Raw genomic sequence first — 16,645 nt, forward strand, 5'->3', positions numbered from 1 at the left:
TGTGTATGTGTGTGTGTGGCCAGCTCAGCCCACCAGGGGGCGCGGCTGGCTGGCATGTGGTGCTGGAGGATTGAACCGTGGTCCCTGTGCTTTGCCAAGCTTGTTCCAAGTAGGTGCTTTAGACCACTGAGCCATCTCTCCAGCCCCTTAAATGCAATTTTGACTTACATTATTTTCAGCTTACAATGGGTTTAGCAGGCACATAGCCCTATTGTAAACTGAGCAGCGTATACACTAGACTTGTGTGTAGTTGGGTTTAGAGGGGAGGCACAAGCCTGGTGTTGGAGGTTTTAGAAGCTTACTGAGGCAGGTGATGATGAGGCCAGAGCCAGACAAGGAGGAGACTCAGCCTCTCAGGGGAGGGGTGGGGAAAACAAAGTTTGTGTTTTACTTGCTCACTTACTCATTTGTTTCATTGAATGTTGAATGTGCTGCCCACTGTCCTTGGGACAGGAGCACCACACTGAGCAGGATGCCTTGATGGCTTGCTAGGCAGACTGTCAGTTACTAACAGGCCAGCCCTAATTGCATTCCCTGATCTAGAGAAACTGAAGGTATGGAGGGCAACAGGGAAGACTTCCTTGACAGACTGACATTTGAGCTGAGGCCCAAAGGACACATAGCTGAGCTCAGAGGCAGTGAGGAAGGCCCTGGGACAGACAGAGCAGCTGGAAGAAGGCCAGCATGGTGGCATGTGGGATGGGGTGGGAGAAGAGTGTAGACATGTAGGCAAATGCGTCAACTTTGGCAGCAACACAATCAGACTTCCTGTGGAAAACATCACAGAAGCCCTCCAAGAACAGAGCCCATCTCTCTTCATTCCAACCAATTCATGGGCTGAAGACCCTCGGCCTCCACCCTGGGCTGCATGCAGCTGGGGGCCCAGACTCTATGCTCCTGAGCGTACAGCTGAGGCTGTGGGCAGCCAGAGGCAGGCTGGAACTTGCTGTGCCACCAGAACGGCAGCTGGCATTTGAATGAATAGCACCTGCACAGCCCTCCCTGTCTCTCCACCCCACCACCCCTCCCAGCTGTGGGAGTGCCCTGGGCACTGAATGCTCCTCTCTGGGAAACCATGAAGGCAAGAAAGTGCCCCTCCCAAGCCCCAGCTTGGAGTGGGTTCTGTCACACCTCCCTGTCCTCCTCGAGAGCATAAACACACACACACACACACACACACTCACACACACACACACAAATGCACGCACAAACACAAATGCTGCCTCTGCTTGGGCCCTGAGGGACACAAAGCAGGTTTAGGTCACAAGATGAGCAGCCTCCACATGCCCCAAGTTCCTCCCTGGGGTTCCAGAACACCATCCTCATCTCAATCCATCCTTACTCAAAAGGCAGCTGTGAAAGGTAGCAGCAGGCAGGGACTCCAGGGTATCAACTCCACAGGTTCACTGTGAGGGCAGAGGCAACCTTGGCCCTGGAGCCTATGAGACACAGCCTTCCTGGGAAATGGCTGCCCCACCTCCTATAAGGCCCACAGGGCAGGTACACTCCTACAGGGGCCCCACACTTCTCATGGAGGAACATCCTGTTTCTCCCTTCCAGATCCTAACCAACAACTTGCATGTGTGAAGTCCTAACTACTTGGTTACCCCGTTGTATTCACTATGCTACCCCCCTCATGTGCCCACATTGGGTTGATACTTGCTCCTTGAGTTAAACGATGTGGTCTCACTAAGAAAAGTGTGGATTAGGCTGGTGAAGCTCAGTGACAAGCACAGGGACTAAGGTTCAGTTCCCAGCACCACATGCCACACAGGCCCACCCCTGGGTGAACTGAGCCAGCCACCAAGACTGGGAGTACTGGCACATGCCTAAGCACGCCTGTAATACCAGAACTGGGGAGGCTGAGACAGGAGGATCAATATGAGCCGGAGCCACGTAGTGAGACTCTGTAGGAAATACATTAAAAAAAAAAAAAGAAAGAAAGAAAGAAAAGAAAAGAAAAGAAAAATGAAAAATGTGGACTGCATTGTAGTTAGCGTTCTTGGAAATGCAAAACGCAGGGTGGAGTTCCAGCTAACCAGGTCAGGGAACCCAGGCAGGCAGAAGGTGAAAGGGGGCAGATTTGCAAGGAATGAGAACAGGGAAGCCTGCCTGTAAGGAGTGCTGTGGTCAGGGTGGACAAAGGCAAAGCTCCCTTCACATCCAGGCTGGCCTCTTCTCACCCACAATGCTGCCTGATCTCAGCCAAGAAAGAAGCCTTTGTGAAGAAGAGAGGCCTGCACATGTCAGGGACAAGCCCAAGGCTACGCAACCAGTTCTTCACCCAGCTAGAATTAGTCCTTGCTGCAGGGGCAGGGAATAAGGAGTGGATTCCTTGAGTTATGGAAAAGGCTAGCCTTCCCTCCTTCTTTCAACTCTTTTTTCCCCCCATCTCTCTCTCAGTACTGGGAATTAAATCCAGGCCAGGGCCTTCTCACTAAGCTACAGTGAGAAGCTCTCTTTTTTTTTTATTTCTTATTTTGAGACATCTTGCTAAGTCACTGAACTTCCCCGGGTGGCCCTCCCACCTCAGTGTCCCAGAGTGCCCAGATTATAGGCAAATGCTGCCATACCTAGATCAATTTGTTTTATTATTATTATATATTGAGGACTAAATCTGTGCCAAGAGGGGCTGGATTCAAGGGAGAATAAAGTAGGTGTAGTCCTGTTCCCACAAAGATAGGGACACCGACATTAGATTAAACAGGCACAAGAGAGACAGCAGGATCCGAGGGGAGCTAAGTGCCCTGCAAACAGGTGCGGGGCCAAAGACAGCAGGCAGCAGGGCTCCCACTGAGGCTGGAGAGTCTGGAAAGCTTCCCCTAGAAAGGGTATTCCTGAGGAACACACAGAAAAGCAAGCCAACCAGGAGATGGGAAGAGACTTTCAGAGGAATGGGGTGGGGATCAGTATCTCAAAGAGGGGCACCCTCCTCACCATTCCTCTTTCTTTTCCCAGGACTCAGCTCTGCCCCTACACCCTCCTGGTTCAGGCCAGGCTGCCACCTCGGGGGCCTCCAAGGCAGGCTGCCCACTTTTGCCTCCTTGGTTCCTGCCCTCCCACTGCTTCCCTCCCCCTGGGCCCACCTCTCAGGGCCCTTCCTGCCTCCTCTCCCAGGAGAGCAACAGCTCCCAAGCTCCTCTAAGCCTGCCACCCTGCTCCCAGGGCCCCAACAAGCTCCAGGGCTCCCTTTGATGGCCAGGCTGGGACAAGGTATAGGCGAGAGGCTTCCGGTGTCATCGCTCAGGCCTGGGGGGATGGAGGTAAAGCCTGACCCCAGGGTGGGAGCAAAGGGGGGTCTGAATTCCAGGAAGGGCTTCTCCCTGGAGACGCACAGACTGGAACTTGGGAAGGACAGCCCCGCCTGCCCAAGCCTGGAGCACCTCAAAGCACTGTGGCCCTTGGATCCTCCTTAACTGGAACAGAAGATGAAGGGGTCTCCAAACCCCACTCGTCATGCTCACCTCTTCTCTGATTTTGCGGGACACAAGTTGAGACTACAGAAGCATATTGGACAAGGTGACTTAGACCACTATAGAAAAGCACAATGTGGGGGTGGGAGGAACTGAGGTGGGGCCCTCTTCTGCCACCAAATTGTTCATCAGACTAAAGAGAAGCCTCAGTGTCAATGTTTTTCAGAGAGGGAGAAGATTAACAAGACTTTCATCATCTGAACCACCCTTCCCATACCTACCCACATCAGGAGGAAATCAAGTGTCTTTGCTGGGAGGGGCCAGGAACCCCCCACCTCCACCCCCATGGCTCCTTCTTCTCTGGGCTCATCTCACCACCTAGGCTAATGTCTATCCCTCTGCTACTCTCCATGCCTTCTCTTCCACTCCTTGGAAACTCCAGTCATCTTCAGGATCTTCCTTCTACCTCCTCTGCCCCAGGCAGGTAGGAGGAAGGGACTCCTTCCTGCCTCTGTAATACTCCCCACTGGCCAGGAATAAAATGCTCTTGGCAAACTGTCCCCTTGGTGTGTGCTGGCCTCCCTCCAGTGGGTCCCAACATCCCACCAACTGCCCCAAGCACCTGTTCCTGATCCCAGGCAGAAATAAACACCACCCATGAGGCCTGCAAGAAGAGGGGCTGAGGGCTTCAGAGAGGCCTGGGAGACTGGAAATAGCCTGGCTCCTTGCCGCCATTGTCATCGGCTCTGAGAGACATAAGGGCTGATGGAGCAGTGGGCCTGCAAGCTCCTGAAGAGGGAAATCAGCCTCAAGAACTTCTGAATGAGCAGAAGTCTTTCAGAATGACCCTCAGCCCCCTACTAAGGACCCCTGAGCAGAATTCTGAAGGGTGGGGAGAATAAGGAGGCCAATGAAAGGGTTCCTCTTCCTTTGACCTGCACCAGAGTCCTAAGAATACCAAGCTGAACAGATCTGAAGCACCAAGGGGTTTGGGGGAGAGGGAATAGGTGGGAGAGGGGGGTCTGTTGCTCAATCCAGCAACAGATAGAGATTTTGCAGGAGCCAAGTCACTGAACTATACTGCCTTCCTTTCTCTAAGTGACAAACCACCCACTAGGATTTGTCTCCAGTCCTTTCTGGAGAGGACAGAAGGCTCCTCTGCCCATTCTTTGTCTCTTTCTTTGTAGTCTCCTCTCAATGGAGGCTCCCCTTGCCTTTACTATTTTATTTTGACTATGTAGTTCACACTGTCTTTAAGCTTGTTATTTAGTCCAGGCTGACCTTGAACTTGTGGCAATCCTCCTGCCTCAGCACTAGTGCTGGGATAATAGGCATGCACCACCACAACAACCACCGTCACTTTTTGCCACTCCACAGACCTTCGTGTGATGGATATAGAGGATTCATAGACAAGGAGAGAACCAGAGTGGGCAAGGGGGAGGCCTTGGCCCCTTGCAAGTTAGTGATGAGTAAGGGGCCCAGCCCCTGGGTTCTGAGCTAGGCTGAGACCAGGGGAAAGGGGAAAGCACATGCCAGATGCTTTCCTGGTAGTTCCCACCTGTCCCCAAAGCCACAGGCCCATCCCCCACTGTGCAGGAAGGGCCAAACCCCAGGGGCTTTCCTGTCACCCAGCTCACAGGATGGGGGAAAGAGCCAACACTGTGTGACTTGCATAAGGAAGTAATGGTGCTGTGCTGGGGCTTGGATCTTGCTTAGAGGAGCTAACCCCAGGGGCAGAGTTTTCTATGTAAAGGGGACCCTCACGTGCCTTCAGCCTGACCCCACATCCTCTTCAGTGTCTTGTGGTAGCCGTGACCCCTGCATTTTAGGCAATGCAAATGCTATGAGGTCACGATTCTAAGATTTCCCTTTAGGGTAGGTGAACGTAGGCCATGAAAAACAGCCCAAAAAACTTCCTTCCAAGTGATTGTGTCTTCTTCATTTTAGGTGACAGATTCAAGTAGAGCAGATTTTCCAAGCATCTTCAGTGATGTAATTCATCATTGCCCTGTGCTGTCCTGAATTTCAGTGGCTTCTGGGGCTCTCTCCCAGATGTCACAATCCAAAATGTGTTCCAGACACTGTAAAATGTCACCTGGAAGAATTAGGGGCTCACCCTCAGTTGAGAAGCATTTCAGTAGAGAATGGCTTTAGCAAACCCAGATGTTCTGCAAAGATGGACCCAACTTCTCCGGGGAGAGAGGTTTGGTGTTCACATTGCAAGAGTGCCCTCTGGTGGTCAGAGTTGGTCCTGGCGCCCAGCTCAGGAGCTGCTGGGTGGGTAGCACCCAGAGGCTCTGCATGGAGTGAAGGTGATGAGAACCCAGAAAAGGAAGGGAATTGCAAGGGGCAGTGTATGAGATTTCTCCATTTTAGACCTCCTTAGCAAATCTCAGACAACACACCAGAGGGTCGACTGGTCCAATGTGACAAGAGACTGTGGGCTGCAGGTTCTGACACAATCCAGGCCTGACAATGCACCCTATAGCCTGTGGCCATCAGCCTCACCTGGGGACAGCAGACTGGGTAGGAGAAGAGGGGGCAGGGACCAGACACAGCAAAGTCAGCTCCCCAACACCTTTGCTCTGGCCTCAGCTCAGTTGTGCCAAAGATGCAGACAGACCAGCCAACTAACTACCCAGGGGCTTGGAGAATCCTAGGCAATAGACCCTCTGGGCACATGGACCTTACACGGTCAGAAGCCAGAAAAGATGTCTGAGATCAAGTTCAAGACCTCTAATTTCATGATCCCACAGAGAATGGACTTGTTCCAAATCCTACATGTAGGAGAACCAAATTTAGAACATAAATTTCCTAATTATCAGTGAATGTTCTTTCCACCTCACCATAATTACTCAGCTAGAGAATTTAAGAGGTACTTAAAATTCCTTGGAAATAAGAGTATATTATATGTAGACGGGGAAAATTAAAAGGTCCCCCCCCCCACCTTCAATACTGGGAATTGAACCCGGAACCTTCACAACTGAACTACAGCCACAGCCCCTTTTTATTTTTTATTCTGAGACAGTATCTTTAAGTTCCCAAGTTGGGCTTGAACTTGGGGTCCTCCCACCTCAGCCTCCTAGAAAGTGGGGTTAAGGTGTGCACCACAGTGCCCTTCTTCTATGTGATTTTTTTTTCCTTCGGAACTGAGAATTGAACTCAGACCCTTGCACTTGCCAGGGAAGCGCTTATTCCACTGAGCCATCTCCCTGGCCCCTCTATGTGATTTTTAATGACCACAGCAGGAATCATTTTACCTTCTAGGTACACTTTGGCACCTGGTTATGTACTGTCTGGAGCTGACCCCTGTCTCCTGGGTATCAAAGTTGTAGGCTCACAAGCTGGTATTCTCTTGTGCAAGGGAAGGTGTCTGGCCACTAGAATACTTGATTAGCAAATGGAAGAAGCCCCAAGATTCAAACACTAAAGCAAAAAAATATTTGCCAGAATTGCTGGCAGCGAGGATAATCCCTACCTATTCTCCTTTGTGCCCTAACGAGAACCTAACCAGAAAGGAGAGAAATCCAAGCACTGTGCGGCAGGTATGGCACTCCCTATGCAACACCAGCACGGTGTGAGCACCATGGAGCATGGCGCGGGAAGCTAGAGACAGAGGCGGCCACTGCGCATGACCCTGACCCCGCATGTGAGATGTGCCAAGCTGCTGCCAGAGGTCTCACTGTTCATGTGCTTTTGTACATAGGAGAACTCACTGAAAGAATGACCAAGAGTACAGTACAATAAATAATGGGAACCAGGAACGCATTCATCTATTACCATGGCTCTGTGTGCTGTACACATAAGTCTGCACTTCACTGTTTATATGACCTGAAGAGCATAGGTCAGTTTACACCAGCATCTCCACAGACACAGAAACAGTGCCTGGCATCATACAGTGCAGAATTGTCACCAGCAAAGAGGATTTTTCCAGCTGCTTTACAATCTTATGAAACCACCACTGTGGCTCGTTGTCTTAACACTATTAAGTGGCATAGGCAGTGTACATGCATACGCACACATAAAAGCACATACATATAATCCAACAAACACTTATGAAATGCCTATTACTTTTTTTTTTTTTTTTTTTTTTTTTTTTTTGCGGAACCAGGGATTGAACTCAGGCCCTTGCGCTTGCCAGGGAAGTGCTTATTCAACTGAGCTATCTCCCCAGCCCCAATGCCTATTACATTTAAATGGCAACAGTGCTACCAGGTGCCAAGGGGCAGAATGAAATGACTGGATCAAAAATTATGACATTTCAGCCAGACGTGATGGTACAGGGTTGAGGCAGCCTGGGAAACTCGCTAAGACTCTGTGTCAAAATAGTCAAATAAAATGTAAAAGCTGTAGGGGAGTAGCTGAGTGATAAGAGTGTCTAGCATGCATGCAGCCCTGAGATCAATTCTCAGTACTGAAAAAACAGACATTTTGATGCCCTTTGATAAATATCATTTAACTGTCCTCCAAAAGGATTATTTTTTTAAAAATTATTCTAATACTGGGGTTGAACACAAGGCTTTTACACTGAGCTACATCTCCAGCCTTCTTTTGGTTTTTACTTTGAGATAAGTTAGGTTGCCCAAGTTGATCTTGAACTTTCAATCCTCCTGCCTCAGCCTCCCAGAATGCTGGGATTATGCCTGGCTTCTATTATTTTAAAAACTACATTGCCACACCAGGTGTGTCCTAAGTACTTCAATCTGCTCAACAAGTACAACAACCTTAGAAAGTAGCACTGTTATCACTCTACCACAGATAAAAGCACTGGGGCACAGACAGGTAAAACAACCTGCTCAAGGCCACACTCCTGGGACACAGGACCTGGGTTCAGACACAAGCATACTGTTGCCATCATCTCTGCTCAGATGCTGGTCTGTGGTGCCAACCTAAAAACATGAATCCTTCCAGGCAGCAGTCAGCTATGGACTTTCCCTGCCTTTGGCCACTTTTATTAATAAGAGTTAACTATTAAATTATTTCTCTCTCCCTCCCTCCCTCTCTTGGTGTGTTTAAAAATAAATGATGAGAGAAACACTTTGTTTTGTTTTATTGAGACACGGTCTTTTTGTTTGTTTGTTTCCAAGATTTATTTTATCTTATTTATTTATTTATTTATTTATTTTTAATAGATTGCAAATTGAAAATAATTTACAAACATACATGAATATAACAATAAAAACTGTCCAAAATAAAAATGAAGAATTTACAGGTCAGTCATAATAGTTCACTGTGTCAAAACCAAGAAACTTACAATCATATAATTACAATTCTCAAAGTAGAAAGGAATAGGCAATAAATATTTAAAGATTTAAAATTTCTGAATTTAGTTCAACTTATAATACCACAATTCCAAGAAAAATGAACCTTTTGCAAAGACATTTAAATAAAATCATACCAAGATACACAAAAATGAAATTGTCCAAAACTTCTTGTAAAGAAAAAAATCATTAAAGCATATACATAAAAATATTAGCTATGGAAGAACAAAATTAAACAGCATCTTATTCCACATTAGAAAGAAAAAAAAGGACCAAGTGTGTAAGAAAGTAGACTAATTAAAGGACTGCAAGAAAAGATCTGTCCTCTTTGAATTTTATACTTAGCAAACATACCTTTGAAAACCAAAAGTAAGATTTTCTAGTTATACAAACTTGAAATATTTTAATACCTCCAGAAGTAGCATATAGGAAATAAACAGCATAATTCAAAAGGCAAGAGAAGGGGCTGGAGAAGGCTCAGTGGTCTAAAGCACCTACTTGAAACAAGCTTGACAAAGCACAGGGACCGCGGTTCGATCCCCCAGCACCACATGCCAGCCAGCTGCGCCCCCTGGTGGGCTGAGCTGGCCACACACACACACACACACACACACACACACACAATAAATAAATGTTAAAAAAAAAAAAAAAAAAAAGGCAAGAGAAGTTGCAGTATGCTCCTGGATGAACAATAAAGAGCTCTCAATATGATAGTTAAGCAGGACTATACAAAAAATATATTAGATGAATCCTTATTTAAAGGTCATTACAAATTTCTATGAAACAGTACCAATCTTATGTTGGGTTATACACGTATTTTTTTCCATATATGTGTGTGTATGTGTGTATAAAAGACAGGGAAGAAGTAATATAAAGTCAACAGAAAATAGAAATATACTTTTTAAAGTTTCTAATACTAGGAGAAGATATACAATGTCTTTTAAATAAATTGTAGGTCAAAGATAGAGTATAAATCTTAGAACAAAAATTAAGATTAAGCAATATTCAGAAAATTAAATACTAATTAATTAAAAATTAAATGTTTCGAAACAATTGAACTAAGAAAAAGTTTTTGTTTTTTTGGGGTTTTTTGTGGAACCAGGGATTGAACTCAGGCCCTTGTGCTTACCAGGCAAGCGTTTATTCTACTGAGCCATCTCCCCGGCCCCCTAGAAAAAGTTTTCATGATAGCAAAAAAGTACTAAGAGTAAAACATAAGATAAATAATGGAACGGTGAGTAAATGACCAGCACTTCTAACAGTTTGAGGATAGGATATCGCACAAAGTTCTAGCGGAGACACGGTCTTTCTATGCAGCTCAGTCTGGCCTTGAGCTCACTTTGTAGCCCAGGCTGGTGTCGAACTCACAGTGATCCTCCTGCCTCTGCCTCCTGAGTGCTGGGATTATAGGCATGCGCCACCACACCCGGCTAACAAAACACTTTGCATTAGCTTGCTATTTATAATTTGGACTCTCCTGTTATTTATTTATTTATTTATTTATTTATTTATGTTTTGCGACAGGGTCTTGTTATACAGTTCAGACTGGCCCTGTGTTCACTTTTGTTGCTGCCAGGCTAGTCTCAAACTGGAAGTGATCTTCCTGTCTCAACCTTTCAAGTGCTGGGATTCCAGGCATACGCAACCATGCCCAGTTATATTGTTTTAATATTAGGAACAAACCCTTTTTAAAATTAAAATTAGGAACAATGGTATCTTATTAATATAACATTGACAAGCTATTTTAAACTTTTGTTACGGCCAACTGAGGATGGAGGAAGGAAACAGGGGTGTGAGCCCTTTAGAGGGTTTGACGAAAGCATTCTGGGTACCAGCTGGGCATCACTCACCTCATTTCATGCCCAAAAGATAAATGATACATTTTTGGCTTGGTATGGTGGTGCACACCTATAATCCCAGCACTCAGGAGACTGAGGCAGGAGGATCACTATGAGTTAAAGGCCAGCCTGAGTTACATAAGTGAGTTCAAAGCCAGCTTGCACTATATTGTAAGACTCTGTCTCAAAACAAAACAAATGATATTATTAGGATTCCCTGTGGTCAGTTGGCAAGAAGCTATCATTTCCTTTGAAATATTAGTACCACCGCTAACGAGTCACTGTGATAACTCTTCCATTGTTTGGTCTTACATGTTTCATAGACTTAACATGGATAAGGCAACCACCAGAGAAAACCTAGCAACGTGATAGTTTTTTAGGGCATTCGGTCAGCAGGCAGATGGTTCCAGGAGCATCCTAACGTAACAAGCCCACACCATGAGGTTTCTGGGGCCACCACCAGGTGCTCAGACCAGGGGCCAGGGAGCACATCCAATCCAAATCATCTGGTTTTCTGTTACAGATTCAAGGGCCCCTGAAAGAGTAACTTATTGGGGTCACCAGGAACAGCAAGATCTGTGTGTCAATCACATACACTTGGCTGATGAGGGAAAAAAAAAAAATCCCGCAACGCCATGCTGGCCATTCCCTCTCCCATACAAGGAAGGTCAGGCAGGTGGCGCTTTGGAACCAGCTTCCAGTTAATTGATTGGAGCCACAAGTAGAAAGAGTATACGTTGAGGATGATTTCAAATTGTACTGGAGCCTAAGAAAAAGAGCAGTGCCATATTTTTTCCATGGCTTCCATATTTTTAAGTCTAGTGAGACAGATTTTTGGTTCTGGTCTTATTGAAACTCAGCTCTGTGTGTGACATTGTTGACAATCCTTTGTTCCATGAGTCACCAAGATACATCCCTACTTCCCCCATTCCTAAGGCTGTTCCTTTGCAAACTCACATCTGGGTTTCCCTTCTCCAGAACCTTGTCCTGCCTATGTATTCTACACATGCTGTGCAGACGGTCTGGGAGGAAGAAGGTTAGGGCACGGCTAAAACTAGCTGGGAAGGTAGGAGTTACAAAATCGCTGGACACATGAGCAGAATCATTCCCAAAGCTTTCTCACAAGAACTCCAGCAGGTTCTGATAGCATGACCTGGACATGACGCCAGTGTAGGAAACATGAAAAGGGACTGTGGTTGTTCAGTGCTCACTGTCTGTCTCTTCTCGGTAGCCCGCACTATGCTGTGGGGTGGTGTTTCATTGTGTTGTTCTGATCCATTTTACTCTTTTTTCCTGCCTTTATTTGGCCAAGACTTGTTCTGCAGAGCCTGGTTTTTTTGTTTTCCACTACTTTTAATAAATGTGAAACCTTGGCACCATTCATGCTTGCTTTGATCAGTTCCTTGTACAGAACAGAAAGAACCTAGAAATTATCTCGATGAAGAGACTCTAACACCCCAAGCCCCAGAAAGTTTGTGTCTCTCCTCTCTTCAATGTTTCTCATCACCCAAATCCTGATTTTTCCCAGACATGCAAGACTATTCCTGACCTCTGGCTCAACATTCAAGGTCACTGATCCAATAGCCTAGATGTTCCATACACATCACAAAACTCGCCTGCTCTTCATCTGCTGTCCTTTACTCCCCTTTCCCTTCCATTTCTTTGCTAGTTAATGATAGCACAACCCACCCAGTTACACCCACCTAGAAGCCCATGCTTTCTTCTTCACCTGCTATACTCAGTTGTCAAATCTTGTGAGCTTCTGAGTCCTAAACATTTCTCAGATCTGTATTTTTTTTTATTTTTATTTATTTTATTTTTTTTTGTGGCTGCCTCAGCCTACCCTGGGGGCAGAGCTGATGTGGCATGTGGTGCCAGGGATCGAACCACTATCCCTGCTCTCGCCTAAGCTTGTCTAAGCAGGCACTTTAGAACACTGAGCTCTCTTGCCAGCCTGGACACTGATCTAGCTTAGGTCTCATCAGCCTCAGGGTCTAGTTTTGTGTCTTCCTAATTCCTATTCCACAGAGCCAAGATGTTCTGTTTAAAATGCCAGTCTGATCACATAACTTAAAACTCCCCAGCAGCTCCCCAAAGGGAAAAGAAAATCTCCATATCCGCATAATGATCATTTGTAAGTACTACAATATTTTTATTTATTTATTTATTTATTTTTGGCGGAACCGGGGATTGAACTCAGGCCCTTGCACTTGCCAGGGAAGCGCTTATTCCACTGAGCCATCTCCCCGGCCCCAATATTATTTAAATGGATATAGAAAGTAAACAAGGTACAGGCATATCATGCCATGTAAAACTATGGAAAAGCAATGACAACGTACCACTTAAATAGAAATAGAACTATTAGACCGGTACATTTTAAAATAAAAAAAATTTATTGCAGCCATGACGTTTGCCAAAACCGAGCACTACCACCACGCTCCTGGAGCTGCGGTGCGGTCTCTGGAGCCTGTGCTGCGGAGGACTCCAGACGCACTTCCACTGCAGCTCTCTCTGGAGCTCCCGCTACCCCTTTGTTCTTTCAGCGTTCTGGGAGGGCTTTTGGCCTCCTCCAGGCGCAAACGCATCATTTACATATTAAGTTCCCCCTCTGTTCTCATTAGGAGACAATTAAAACAGCACTACTCAGCGCCAACACCAGCACAAAGGCAGTGCGGATGGATGCTGAAATCATCTGGAGGGCTGGGCACTGCAGTGCCACCCGGATGATCCAAAACACGATTTTTTCCTTTGCATTTCAGATTACCATTAAAAGTAGGGCACAAACGTTAATGTTTCTCCAGAGCCTCCATGGCCTTCAAGCAAGACCAAACAAACCATGTCTGAGCTCCACAAAGGAACACACGCAAAAGCTCGTCACTGCTCCACGCCATCTGCAACCTCAGGCCAGCCAACCATGCCACACTCTGGTGGCACCATACTGATGGTGGCCTGTGCTTTGGGTGCCTGCTGCCCTCTTCTTGGACTGACGCCTCCTCATCAGCTGGAGTGTGCTCAGAACCTTCCCCTGCCAGCATGGTGGCACAGCCTTTCATCCCAGCACTCAGGAGGCTGAGAGAGAAGTACTGCCTGGAGTTCAAGGCCAGCCCCTGCTACAGAGTGAGTTTAAGGCCAGTCTGAACTACACAGCTCAAGGCTGTCTCAAAACAAACAAACAAAGCTCCTGACACCCTGGGCCTGCCTTCCCCTCACCCTTGCATTCTCAGATTACATGGAAATGACCCTACTCCAGCACAGGGTCCAAGTCCCATCAACCTCTGAAGAACCATAGGGTTTCAAACAAACTCTGCTGCTGACTAAAACACAGGCTACACACTGTGATGGAAGGAAACTACAGAATTTGATTTCATGATCTTATACACATCTCTTCATCACATTGAGCCTCAGCTGCTCCAGCCATGAAACAGAGACAGTGAAAGTACACCAGCACAGGTCGGAACTCCAAGTAAATGCATTGTAGCATGGCTTTAGAAGTATGATTTTAGGCTTGGGGAGATAGCTTCGTGGTCTAAATGCCTGCCTGGCAAGTGCAAGGACCCAGGTTTGATCCTCATTACCACATGTGGTGGTGACCCTGGGGCCTGAAGCTGCCATGCCAGCCACTGACACCAGGCATGGTGGCACACACCTGTAATCCCAGCACTGGGGAGGCTGAGACGGGAGGATCACTACGACTCTGAACTGCATAGTGAGATCTTCACCAAATAAATAAACAAAATACATTTTTTAAAATTTAAAAGCATGATTTTAGAAGCAACCTAAATATCTACTGTAGTGTGTTGGCTAAGCAAATCTAGTACATCTGTACAATGGAGCATGTGCACTGTTGAAAGGAAAGAGGGAGTTCTCCCTGTACTACATGGAATCTTCTCATCTCTAAGATTGAACAGAAGGTTTATTGATTAAATCCCCAATACCTACATCAAAACAAAACAAGCGAAGAAAGAGCAATAGCTCAACAGTACATTTGATTTTTAAGCTATAACACTCTACTAATTTGACTTAAAAATTAAAGGGCCTTGAGGCATAATTCAGTGGTACAGTGTTCACTTTGTATGTGAAAGTTTTAATTCCCAGTACTCCAAAACCTGTGCAAGGCCCAGGTTCAATCATCCCCACTGCCAAAAAATGAAATAAATAAAAGATAAAAAGAGGGAAGAAAGGTAAGCTGGGCATGGTGGTCATGCCTGTAATTCCAGCACTTAGGAGATTGAGGCAGGAGAATCACTGTGAGTTAAGTTCGAGGTCAACCTGGACTCCATGAAGGAGTTCAAATTAGTCTGTACTGCATAGTGAGACCCTGCCAAAAAAGAAAAACAAAAAGAAAGAAAGAAAGAAAGAAAGAAAGAAAGAAAGAAAGAAAGAAAGAAAGAAAGAAAGGAAGGAAGGAAGGAAGGAAGTTAAGTTAAGAAGGTAAAAGTAAGTGACAATGTTGCCTGCCGTATCTACATACAGGAGCAGATAGGAAAATTGAATAAACATCGTGACAGAATGTGCTATTGTTCTGAGGTGTAATTAGCAATGACATTTTTGTGGTTAAGCTGTTATCCTATAGTAGTGCTAATTATTACACTGACAAATGTGACATGTACCTTCCCCTCTGCATCCCCACTTCTTTCTAATGCATACTCCTAGAAGAAGAGCAAGCTCGGCTGTCATTTTACAGAGGGATGTGACACCTGGATTGATTGACCCATGATCTCAGACCCACTTCTAAACCAGGAGGTCCCTCAGCCCTGCCCTGCAAAGAGCCTCATCACAGTGCATTCTGCACTGGAGCTGTGTCCTCCCCATCCTTCCCGTCCCTGTGGCAGTTGCACCATGGATTTCCTCACAACCAGGAGCTTGCCCATGTTACTCGCCACTATCTATCATCAATTCATACATGTTTTACCATTAGTCCAAGGTATACACTGGTCTGGGACCATCCCTTACCCCCCACCACACACACACATTCTCAAAGTTGAAAAATCCCAGTAGCAACCCAATGGCAGGCTCCACACAATGCTGGATGATGAGCCTGAGAACATGAGCATCACCTCTGATGGCCTTCTTGATTTTTTCTCATCATTAAGCTACAGGAAAGGGGAGGGGCCAAGATTTGCTTTTGTAGGGCAGCTGGAAACATGACAAAGTCACCCCAGGGATGCCATAGAGCGTCTTTTATGGTAATTTTACATAGTGTCCCAATTAGGTCAAAATATGGCTGAAAAGACCTTAAGAAACTGATTAAAGGGCTGGTGAGATGGCTCAGTGGTCTAAAGCACCTACTTAGAACAAGCTTAGCAAAGCACAGGGATGGAGGTTCAATCCCCCAGCACCACATGCCAGCCAGCCCCACCCCCTGGTGGGCTGAGCTGGCCACACACACACACACACACACACACAAATAAAAATTTTTTTAAAAATAAACTGATTAAAGACATGATCTTTGATATCATGTTTATACATTTAGCAAATATTGACTGAACACCTGCTAAATGCCAGGCATTATGCCAGATAACAGAATGCTTCACCCTGAGCCCCACAAAGGAAAAACTCTTAGTCCTGGTTTGAAGTGTTTGCCAGTTTTCCTGGTGTGAATACTCCTGCATGGTTGGTATTAAGCTACGTAAGTGTGGAACGGGAAGAGATACACACAACTGGCTTTTCTGAGCCTATATAAGCATGTTCCAGATATATGTTTTTTTTTAAATATTTATTTATTTTTATTTATTATATTTATTTATTGTGTGTGTGTGTGGCCAGCTCAGCCCACCAGGGGGCGGGTCTGGCTGGCATGTGGTGCTGGGGATCGAACCGCGGTCCCTGTGCTTTGCCAAGCTTGTTTCAAGTAGGTGCTTTAGACCACTGAGCCATCTCTCCAGCCCCCCAGATATATGTTGATATACATGGGCAATATTCTGATTCACCTCACCTTCTTGAAAACACAAGTGTCCCAACAGATAGCGACCATCTGCTTCTCGGGGACTGAGTGAAGCAGGTATTGGAGATTATCTGTCTCATATTGGCATACAAAATCAAATATCCCAAGAATTATTTTCTTCTCAGAGGGAATGAATGTCCCAGCACCAATAGAATGGAAGAGTTTCTATGAAGAATGTAAAGAAAATAC

General features: G+C 46.0%; 1 protein-coding gene across 1 annotated transcript in view; it reads left to right on the forward strand.

The window, feature by feature from the left end:
- Etv3l (ETS variant 3 like) overlaps nucleotides 1-3,416 on the forward strand; it is a 6,117-nt gene extending 2,701 nt beyond the window's left edge. Inside the window, exon 5 of the mRNA XM_004629718.2 lies at nucleotides 2,959-3,416. Coding sequence (XP_004629775.1) covers nucleotides 2,959-3,416 — 458 coding nt within the window. The remainder of the gene's footprint in view (nucleotides 1-2,958) is intronic.
- Nucleotides 3,417-16,645: the final 13,229 nt, after the last annotated feature.

This window comes from Octodon degus, unplaced genomic scaffold (assembly GCF_000260255.1).
Source record: "Octodon degus isolate 3935 unplaced genomic scaffold, OctDeg1.0 scaffold00032, whole genome shotgun sequence".
NCBI classification, from domain to species: Eukaryota; Metazoa; Chordata; class Mammalia; order Rodentia; family Octodontidae; genus Octodon; species Octodon degus.